Genomic DNA, 11054 nt, shown 5'->3' on the forward strand with positions numbered 1-11054 from the left:
TACAGAGTGTGTTACAAAGTGTGTTACAGAGTGTGATACAAAGTGTAATACAGAGTGTGTTACAGTGTGTGTGTTACAAAGTGTGAAACAGAGTGTGTTACAGAGTGATACAGAGTGTGATACAGTGTGTTCCACAGAGTGTGTTACAGTGTGTGTTACAGTGTGAGGTAGTTATGCGAGTCACCAGTAATTTTTTCTGGTTCTGGTTCCTTTAGATGCACAACAGGTCAGTAGAGTTTCATTTTAACCTTTAGAAGTGTGTGTATCTTTAAATTCAAACTCCCTGGAGAAATAATTACTGACACCTACGCAGCTTCACGATAATTCCTCCTGCACCCCTGCACTTAAATCTTGCCAGAACTTGCCAGGTAAGTGACTACAGGTGTGTTCTGCAGTGCTGCCTGTAATCACAGGTGGAAGGACAGCTGTTAGACTTCACAACACAAAGAAACAAGAATTCAAATGACAACAAGGACAGAACATGTCTGAGGTGAAAGAAATGTTTGTTTTTTTTAAATAGCTACAAATGAATTACAGCGTTTTGCACTTTTAACTTTTTATATGGAATTTTAAAATTGTAATTAAAAACATTTTATTTTCAGTGTTAGAAACAAAGCAGAGTTTATTCAGGTCTAAATAGTGGTAGTTAAAGTTTAAACATTTAAAAATGTCTCTTAACAGGAACAGGAGGAACTGCTTCTACCCTGAAATTCCTAACCTGGATTATCGCCGTGAGAAATAAAAAAATCTGTAATTGACTAGTGATATATGCTGCTGATTATCCATGCTGCTGATCTCATGCTGCTGATTATCCATGCTGCTGTATCCATTCGTACCCATCTGCTCACACAGACAGAGTTCACACAGTTCGTGCTGCTGTTATACCGTATTATTTTGCATTATTAGTGTTTAGTGTAAATCTTGGTTCATATCTTAGATGCTTATATACTGTTTCTTTTTACACTTTATATTTATGCTATTGTTGGATGTAACTGGGACAGTGTACATAATTTTGTTCCACCACATGTAAGACAATAAACCAATTCAATAAACTTGAACTTAAAAAAATGTATATTACAGTATTACATATGGTGAATTACCACAAAAATTAAGAAACTTGCTTCCATTTTTGCCATTTTAATTAGCTGAAATGTAATAATAAATGCATACAACAGTAAATTCCTATTAACAATTCTTAGCTGATTTATTGAAGGTTATCAAACAGTGTCATCCTTATCTTTTATGGTGAATATTTGACCATCGCATATGAGGTTTATAACCAGGATTTCCCGCCTTTGTTTTGGTTTTCCTGTGCTTATTTCAGCTGAACAAACTACTTTCTGCTGGTTTTAACGCAGGAGGTCTTTTTAAATAGTGACATATGAAGAAAATTAGCATCACAACAAACTAAATAATGAGGTTTTATTTACAGACAAGCAAAACGTAAAAATGCGAGCCCCTGAATTTTCATTCATTCAACCTTTATATATACAGGTTAGTCTCATTGAGCCACCAGGACTCATTTACAAGAGAGACCTGATTTTAACAAAGAGCACAGATGACGTACAGACAACAATAGACATCATATAAAAAGTAAATAGAAGAAATGATATAAAAACTTAACAAAAAAAACAGCTTCATTATAAAGTGGTGTAAAATGCTAAAAACAGGAGCATGTCTAAATAGCCAAATAGAGCAGTGAGGTTTGTTGAAGCATCAAACTTAAAATAAGCCTTTATTTTCACCAAACAAAGTGAAATTTCTAACATTGTTCAAGTTGCTTTTATTAATTAAAAAACTTGGGAATTAAAGAATCTGCAGCTTAATTACTTACTACTACTTAATTACTACTTCCTCCAGTTATTTAGCAGTCAACAATGGTGTACCACAAGGCTCAGTCTTAGGACCCACCCTCTTTACAATCTACATAAATAATGTAGGTAAAAACATCCCTAATGCATCCATACATTTCTATGCTGACGACACAGTTGTTTATTGTCGAGCTAAAACAGTTGCTAAGATTTTCCAGCTTTTGAATTCTGCATTCAACAACATCCAGACTGATTTGTTTCGCCTCAAACTTGTCCTAAATGCTGACAAAACCAAAGGGATGCTTTTTTCAAATAGGAAGTTGGTCCCAGCAGTTCTTCCTCCGATTTTATCCTCAAATGGTGTCCGCATTGAGTTTGTTGATTCCTATAAATATTTGGGTATCTTGGTCGACTCACATCTCTCTTTTAAGCTTCATGTGAAAAACTTGGTAAAGAAACTGAAAGTTAAACTGGGTTTCTTTTTCAGAAACAGATCCTGTCCATCTCTGAATGCTAGAAAACGCCTTGTATCTGTGACTTTCCTTCCCTCCATTGATTACGGTGATATTATTTACATGAACGCACCTACAAGAACCCTGCAGATGTTGGATGCTGTCTATCATGGTGCACTAAGATTCATAACTGGCTGTTATTATCGTACCCACCACTGCACCCAGTATTCACTGGTTAACTGGACATCATTAACTTCACGCAGACTCTCTCACTGGTACATTTTCATCTTTAAATCACTTCTTGGTCTGCTGCCTTCATACATCTCCTCCTACATGTCTCTGCGTGAGTGCAGCTACAGCGTGCGCTCTCAGGACATCATTACCTGCAGTGTCCCCTCAGTGAGGACTGAACTAGGCAAAAGTACCTTCTCCTACTCCGCTCCTGTTTCCTGGAATATCTTGCAAAAAGATTTGAAGCTCTCGACCTTGACCTCTCTAAGTGTCTTTAAGAATCTGTTGACTCCTGGCAGGGACCAATGCAGACATGTTCCTGTTTTTAGTTTTATACAATAGCCTTATAACCTAGCTGTTTTTTTGTTGTTGTTTTTTTTTGTTACCTTTTCCTTTTAGCCATCCTATTTGTAAAAAAAAAAAAAAAAAACTGTATTATGACTTTTTATAATTGTTTATTGTTGTTGCTGTTGTCCATTGTTGTCATCTTTCTTTGTTGAAATCAGGTCTCTCTTTTAAATGAGTCCTGGAGGCTCAATGGGATTTACCTGTCTAAATAAAGGTTGATAATTCTATTGTTTTGTTTTTGTTTGTTTTCGTCTTATTTACTAATGTAACCTGTTCGGGGTCATAGAAAGCCGGTGTCTATCACCAGCAGCTGATGGATATTTATAAAACATTTAAATATTTGCTTTATAGTCTATCCACCTTATTCCTACGTCCCATGATGCTTTGCGTGAAATATGTGTCCGACTTCCGGCAAAGCGAAAACTGCGTTTGTTTATTTGCGAACAGTGCAAGCGAATATTTTTTGATACCTCAGGGATTATTCATAAACAATTGTGTCATTAAACTACAATATATTTAGTTTTCTGCTGCACTGCTATCACTGCCATAAACACATGTTGCACTTTAACTGCAGAGAAAATCATAAAACTGAAAACGAACAAATTCTATAAAGCTGTGACCTCCATACGCCTGAAATCAGACCTGATGTCCTCGTCACTGTTTCCAATCCTTCTGAGGATCCGGCGTCTCTTCTCTGGTGGTTCGTTGTAGTCCAGACACAAAGTAGGACGCAGGTTTTCCTCCGTCGGCCGTTTCTTTTCAATTTCTTTTTTTTTGTTTTTACAAATCAAAACAAATAGCAACCTAAAGAACAGTCAAAAGGAAAAGTAGAGAAAAAACAGCAAGATTATAAGGCGGTGTAGAAAACTAAAAACAGGAACATGTCTGTGTTGGTTCTTGCTAGGAACTTAACAAATGTCTGAAGCCACAGAGAGGTCAAGGTCAAGAGCTTCAGGTCTTTTTGCAAGATATTCCAGGAAACAGGAGCGGAGTAGGAGAAGGCCCTTTTGCCTAGTTCAGTCCTCACTGAGGGGACACTGCAGGTAATAATGTCCTGAGAGCGCACGCTGTAGCTGCACTCACGCAGAGACATGTCGGAGGAGATGTATGAAGGCAGCAGACCAAGAAGTGATTTAAAGATGAAAATATACCAGTGAGAGAGTCTGCGTGAAGTTAATGATGTCCAGTTAACCAGTGAATACAGGGTGCAGTGGTGGTACGGTAGTTACAGTCAGTTATGAATCTTAATGCACCATGATAGACAGCATCCAACATCTGCAGGGTTCTTGTAAATAATGTCACCGTAATCAATGGAGGGAAGGAAAGTCATAGATACAAGGCATTTCCTAGCATTCAGAGTTAGACAGGATCGATTACTGAAAAAGAAACCCAGTTTAACTTTAAGTTTCTTTACCAAGTTTTCCACGTGAAGCTTAAAAGAGAGATGCGAGTCGACCAAGATACCCAAATATTTATAGGAATCAACAAACTCAATAGGGACACCATTTGAAGATAAAATTAGAGGAAGAACTGCTGGGACCAACTTCCTGTTTGAAAACAAGCATCCCTTTGGTTTTATCGGCGTTTAGGACAATTTTGAAACAGAACAATCTGACTGGATGATGTCAAAAGTGGATTGCAAAAGCTGGAAAGCCTTAGCAACAGTTTTAGCTCGATAATAAACAACTGTGTCTTCAACATAGAAATGTATGGATGCACGAGGGATGCTCTTACCTACATTACCTATGTAGATTGTAAAGAGGGTGGGTCCTAAGACTGAGCCTTGTGGTACACCATTACTGACTGTTAAATAACTGGAGGAAATACCGTTTTGTTTAACACATTTCCTCCGATCTGAAAGAAAGTTAGAGAATCAATCAATGGTGTGATCTGAGAAACCAATTTCTGAGAGCTTATGACACAAGATGTCATGATCCACAGTGTCAAAAGCTTTAGACAGGTCTAAGAAAAGTGCGGCACAATAATCCTTCGCATCCAGTGCTTCAACGATGTCATTAAAAACCTTCAGCGACGCAGTCATTGTGCTGTTTCCTGAAACCAGATTGAACATGTTTAATGAGTCCAAATACGTTTTGATTTGAGAGTTATCAGTTTTTCCTAGAACCTTGGCTAAAATGCAGAATTTAGAGATTGGTCGATAGTTGTTCAGTGAGGTGGGGTCACCTCCCTTCTGCAAAGTTCATGACTCGGATCTTACTAATGTTTTTCTTTACAATTTGTGTTTTTGTTGGATGTAACTGGGACCCTGCGTACATAGTTTCGTCCCACCTCATGTACCACGTGTGGTGTGTATGACAAATACATCTCTGACTCTGATTATAAACACAGATTAAATGTTTAATATACATATTTTTATATTTATCATTTATGTCTATGTTAGAGGCATCAGGAATAAGGTGGATAATATAACAAAATATTTTGTTATTCTTGATCATTCAACTAGCGGGAGCACGGACAGAGCTGTAGTTTTAGCGTTTGACCACAAGAGGGCGGTAGCGCTCTCGTGCCGTTGCTGCAACCTCCAGCGATGAAAACACGAAGCAGTTTGCGCAGCCGCAGTTCGAGCGGGGAGCGAACGCTGATACGCAGAGGCAGTGTTCTTCGTGGAGCTAAAGATGAAGCCTTTGAACGGTTGTTCTCAATATTTCATGCTTTAAATGTATTTTTTGTGTGATTTTAGATGGGAGTACTCAGCTACTAAAATATCTCGCACGTAAGCGAAAATCTGTTTTAGCCTAGCTAAACACAGCTTCGGTATATTAAGCACGATGTGGTCGGTTTAATTATTTATGCTGCTAAACTACATAATTTTTGTCATATTATAAAAGACTAGTTTCAAATATTTTTAAGACGTAATGCATTTTTAGGACGCGTTAGTCAGGCCTGCCTCCACGTGGTGAGCACATGCTGTTAGCATGATGCTAACAGGCTAAAACTGATGTTTATTTTGAAGCTTAATGTTCCTGCAGCCGTTCTTTGTGTAAATTTAAGGGTTTGATTCTCTGCTGATGACTGGCACTGGGCTCTGAGTCCTCCTGGAGACAGATGTGCACCTTCGGCCCTGACAAGCTGAAGTTTCTGAAGAGAAAAATGTTTAAAACTCTCGTGTTTTTCAGGTGAACATTGTGAACATTTCTCTTAACTTTATTTTCTTCTTCAGAGTTTGGTGTAAACTTGTGAACCAGCCAAGCTCGTATCTGCAGGAAAGTGAGTAAAGTTTATTCTGACATTAATAAAGGACCAGCAAGAGTGCTGAAATTCAGATTTAACCAAAAGCTTCCAATAAACCTTTTAAATTAAAATGTTTATCCTTCAACATGTTCAGCTCATCATGTCTGTCTGCAGATACATTTTGTTCAGTTGTTTTTTGGTATTAGTTAATTTAGGCCTAAAAAGTCCCAGTTTGAGATTATTTTTCTGCATGAAAAACAACTTTGTTCTGTAATTTATTTATTTCTCTCTTGATGACTGGCACTGGGCTCTGAGTCCTCCTGGAGACAGACGTGCACTTCTGCCCTGACAAGCCGAAGTTTCTGAGGAGAAATGCAGAAAATAGAAGAGGAAAAAATATTTTCGAACAAATGGTTTAAAAACCCTAATTGTTCTTTTCGTTTCAGGTTTCTGATGAGACGAGACCTGGTCAGGACCTGAACCGGGTTGGTTTTGGAGCTGAACGCTGGTCTCGCCTGACGTGCGTCTGCTCCGGACATCGTGGAGGCTTTAGAGACGATTTTTTTTTTTTTTTTTGTAGCGTCCCAATGAAAAATCAAGTTTTTAGATTCCCAGTGTGACGTCCTGCGCATCATCTGCTCTTAATAAAGTTTAAATTTACAATTATTAGTTTTGCCTGTTTTCTTTAATCGTTTGTGCTGCAGTTTATATCTTAACGTATAAAGTCCCAGGATTTGTTTAGATTGCAGACGTTAAAATTTACTAAAATCTGCATCATGTAATTTAATTTTACCAGATAATGAAAGTTAATAAAAACAGCCTTCAGACCAAAACTTTGAACCAGTTCAGGTAAAATAAAACCAGACAAGTGAAGAACTAACTGGACTAAAGCCAGATGTTTTTTTTTAATATTTCATCTTTGGTTATAAAAGCTGCAGAAAGACAACTGGATTATATCATGTCTTATAAAACATTTTTCTGTTCAAATGAGCTAAAGCCGAGCTCGACCTGAACATCTGGAGAAAACAATTCCAGATGTTTAAGGACGTCCAGCTGCTTATTTCGGGGTCACTGGTGCCCACATCCAGCCATCGCTGCGAGAGGTGGGGTCACCTGGACACGTCTATTCAATCTAACATGCGTGTTTTTGGTCTGTGGGAGGAAATGCACGGAGAGAACATGCAAATCACCCAGAAAGGCCCCCGGAGCCAGGATTTGAACCAGCGACCTCAACGTCGGGAACTAAACCCACAAACTGCTGAACTGAAAACCAGAGACTGAAACTTTTATAGTTTAGATTTTTCCCAGAAACCATTTTTAGATCTTTAATAAAAACTTTTTCTTTATTTTACTCAAACCTGTGAGGTCATCGATGTCTCGCAAGGGAGCCGAACATTTTCATTGAACGGGGTCGTTTGAGGTCGTATTTATTTTAATAACTAATAAAAGTTCGTCTCGACTTACCTGAGCTGAGAGGACGAAAGACGTCTGAGCTGTTTCAACGCTTCAATAATACGAACCACAAACTGAATCAAAACATCATTTCTGTATCTTTATTATAACTAACAATTTATTATCTCTTAAAACATTTGAAATTCATATATATTCCATATGAACGAGTGTATATGTGTTCCACATATACATAAATAATCTGCAGGTTACCTTCAGTTCAGATTCCGGTTTTTTTTTTTTTAAAAGATCTCTTAAAGGAAAAACGTTTTCTATCGAGTCGAACCAGTTCCACCATGAAGTCGCGTTTTCTGCTCGTTTCAAAACATCTTTAAAAACCAGTAACTTGAGGAACGTCAGAACACGTCGATAATCTGCTGATAATCTGCTGGTTCCCTGCAGGATGACCGGTCCGACTGTATAGAAAGATTTAAATACTTTTCATGATAAACATCTGGAAGACAGAGATTCTTTAGAACTTTGTAGATTTTTTTTTTTTTTACATCTTAAACCACGTTGGATTATTTTCATCGTCCTTATTGCTATTTCCTTTGAATTCTGCTCAGACCTTCCAGCTCGAAGCAGAAAAAAAAAAAAAACGAGCTTCTCCGATTCACGTGAAGTTTCAGAAACGACGCGAAAGAAAGCGGCGGAGCGGCGACTCCTCGTACGTTGGGAGTTCCTGCGGGAGACGCGAGGAGAGCCCTTAGAGTTCATCCGAGCCACGACGAGGAGGAGAACGACCGGAGGAATAAAAACGTGCGCGGGACGAGCGTTCAGATCAAACACTTCTCAGAGGAGTCCTGCGGCTTCGAGAGCAGCGAGGAACGTCTTTTTTAAAGTTCACGTGCTCAAATAGATTCAGGACGTCAGGATTTTGAATCGGAACGACTTGAACCAGATTTTATCCACAATAAACGCTAAAACTGAGACGATGACGTCATTTTGAGTTTGAGGGCATCAACACGTGTCGGGTTCATGTCAGGAGCAGACTGGGTCGAAAAGACTTTTAGAAGTAAAGATGGGCAGAGGTTCACCACAAACAGGAACTAGTTCAAAATAAAGTTCACACTGAATCTTCCATCATCTAGAAATGTCTGAGCTGAAAGGACGAGGCTGAAGGTCAGCACGATCCTGATCTTCGGGCCCTCAGGGGCCACTGCATTAAAACCAGGTCTGGTTCTGTTCTGGGCCCAGGAACTCTTCCACAGATCATCGTCTGTAAACACAGTTCATCCACAGATGCTGCTTAAAGCTCTATCAGACAAAGAAGAAGCCAGATGTGAACAACATCCAGAACCGCTGCCGTCCCGTCTGGACCAGAGCTCGTTTCAAATGGACCGAGGTGAAGTCCAGAACTGTTCTGGGACCGGACGGATCCAAATTAAAAAAGCTTTTAGGTACCAACGCCACGACCACTAAAGAGAAGAGGGACCACTCAGTGTGTTATCAGCACAGTTTAAAATCCTGCCTCTCTGATGGTATGGGGGTGCATTAGTGCCTCTGGTACAGGCTGGCAGAACAGTTCGAACCGTTTTCAGAACATCTGCTCCATGAAGGCCTCGCAGCAGAACCTGGTGCCGAACGGACCTGCCTGAAAATAAACATCCAGCCGAAACCCAGAACTGAGGAGTTGGGGTTCTGCATGAGACCAGAACGGAACAACATTCTCCTCCGGTCTCCTCTGGTCCTGCACGGTCAGGGACTGGACCGGGTCAGCATGTGTTGATGCCATCGAACTCTAAATCACATCGTTGTTGAACTGGTTCTTTACTCCATCGTGAATAAAATACAGATTTACGAGTTTATGAAGTCGATGAACAGAATTTTCTTCGGCTGCGAGCCACTTCCGTCAAAATGAACAAAACGTACCGTCGGTGAAGTAAATCTGTACGAGCTTCACGCTTTGAATTGAAACACCGAACCACACGTCTGTAAATGGGATTAAAGCTTCACGGAGAGCAGAAATTAAAATGTGCTTCTCGTCACGTAGAAACGTCGGCGTGACGTTTAGGAACGTCTGTTTATGTTTCTGTCACCATGGCGACGCTCCTCAGAGCCTTCTCTGTAATAACAGTAAGGACGATGATCAATAAACAGGAAGGACCAATCTGTAACTCCAGCGTTAAAGTTTAAAAACTGTAAGAACGATCAGTATTAAAATTTCTCTGGGAGCTCCTCAGCGGTTGCCTCCTGGGTTTTAGGGTGGGGGTGGTGGGAGAAAGGCCACTCCTGGAAGGAGCAGGGGGGGATTGGGCGGGAAAGAACAAGAAAATGGCAGTTTTTCCTCTTCCCCTCCCGTCTCCTTTCCCTCGTACCGAGGTCGTCCTCTAAAATAACCCCCCGGATGATTTCCTCTCCTCGCTGTCAGAGTCTCGTGTAACAGCTGAAAGCAGTCTGTCCTCTCCCGGTTCAGATCCGAACTCGGACCGTGAGTCCACACGAGCCGTTCGGCAAACCCCCACCATGTTGGTGTTTTCGTGCAGGCGTGGACGGGACGACCTCGGGTGCCCGTCTCTGTGCGGATCACCGTTTGATTCTCAACGCTGGAGGACCGGGCACTTGTTTTTGCTACAGATTTGTGAAACAGTGACCAGTCTTGTCTTTCCGTCGTCCTCACGATCCGGATCGAGAGGACCCGCAGCGAGGACTGAGCCCTGTCGGTGATGAGGTAAAAAAAAAAAAAAAAAAACACGCAGCGAGGACACCAGACGTCCACCTGCCCCCCCTCGTGGACTCTGAAAGACGTGATATACGGCGTCTTCCTACGCTGACCATGCACACGGATGACGCCTCGCTCCTGCTCACATGAATCACACTAAAAAATAAAAAAATAAAAGCTCCGACACACAGTTTGAAATCTAACGTCGTGCTCGCTGCTCTCTACTTCTACTGGAACCCGATCTGAGGGGGACCGGGTCTCGCCTGACCAGGTCTATAACCTGCAGAAGTTTTCAAACCTCTGCTGCAGCCGTGGAGTCTTCATGAGCTTTTAGTTTGAAGGGGTGTTTTTTTATTGACTTCCTGTTTGTGTTTGTGCATGCATGTATGGTTTGTGTAAATCAGTCTTTATGGACCGTCTCCTCCTTCTGAGTCTTCCTGCGTGAAATCTGCTCGCCCCTCCTTTGTCGTGTCAATCCACCGTCATGGCAGCACCCACTCCCCCCACCTTTAAATTTTATTTTTGTGAGTTTACATTTTGGATCTTCAGCTCCGGCTGCCGTCGTCCCTCCTCCTGTCCGTCTGTCCGTCCCGAGGTGAGAGGACAGAGATGGGAAACGGGCTGCTGGACAGCCTGAAGACAGAAAAAATACATTCGGAGGCTTTTGTGATACGATTGAGAAACATTAAAACTTTGTTAACATGAACATTAAGAATGAACAGTCAATGAACAGTCAATGAACAGTCAGTGAACAGCTAATGAGCAGTCAGTGAACAGCTAATGAGAAGTCAGTGAACAGCTAATGAACAGCTAATGAGAAGTCAGTGAACAGCTAATGAACAGATAATGAGAAGTCAGTGAACAGCTAATGGACAGTTAATTAACAGTCAATGACCAGCTAATGGACAG

At 40.8% G+C, this 11054-nt stretch overlaps 1 protein-coding gene, 1 long non-coding RNA gene and 2 other non-coding genes across 4 annotated transcripts in view; 3 read left to right on the forward strand and 1 right to left on the reverse strand.

Annotated features, from left to right (window-relative positions):
* The first annotated feature begins 5425 nt into the window (after nucleotides 1–5425).
* On the forward strand, nucleotides 5426–6588 carry LOC119421333. The gene is made up of 3 exons (XR_005187359.1): nucleotides 5426–5494; nucleotides 6024–6070; nucleotides 6481–6588. It is a non-coding gene; the product is annotated as an uncharacterized LOC119421333 (long non-coding RNA).
* Nucleotides 5861–5952, forward strand: LOC119422245. The gene has a single exon (XR_005187414.1). It is a non-coding gene; the product is annotated as a small nucleolar RNA SNORD88 (small nucleolar RNA).
* Nucleotides 6317–6407, forward strand: LOC119422246. Its single transcript, XR_005187415.1, has one exon. It is a non-coding gene; the product is annotated as a small nucleolar RNA SNORD88 (small nucleolar RNA).
* Nucleotides 6589–10288: 3700 nt separating the features above from the next.
* Nucleotides 10289–11054, reverse strand: part of shank1 (SH3 and multiple ankyrin repeat domains 1) — a 103730-nt gene continuing 102964 nt past the window's right edge. Inside the window, exon 27 of the mRNA XM_037689217.1 lies at nucleotides 10289–10778. Within this exon, the coding sequence (XP_037545145.1) occupies nucleotides 10691–10778 (88 nt within the window). The 3' untranslated portion in view covers nucleotides 10289–10690. The remainder of the gene's footprint in view (nucleotides 10779–11054) is intronic.

The sequence above is a fragment of the Nematolebias whitei genome, chromosome 15 (assembly GCF_014905685.2).
Source record: "Nematolebias whitei isolate Nwh7 chromosome 15, NemWhi1, whole genome shotgun sequence".
Lineage (NCBI taxonomy): Eukaryota > Metazoa > Chordata > Actinopteri > Cyprinodontiformes > Rivulidae > Nematolebias > Nematolebias whitei.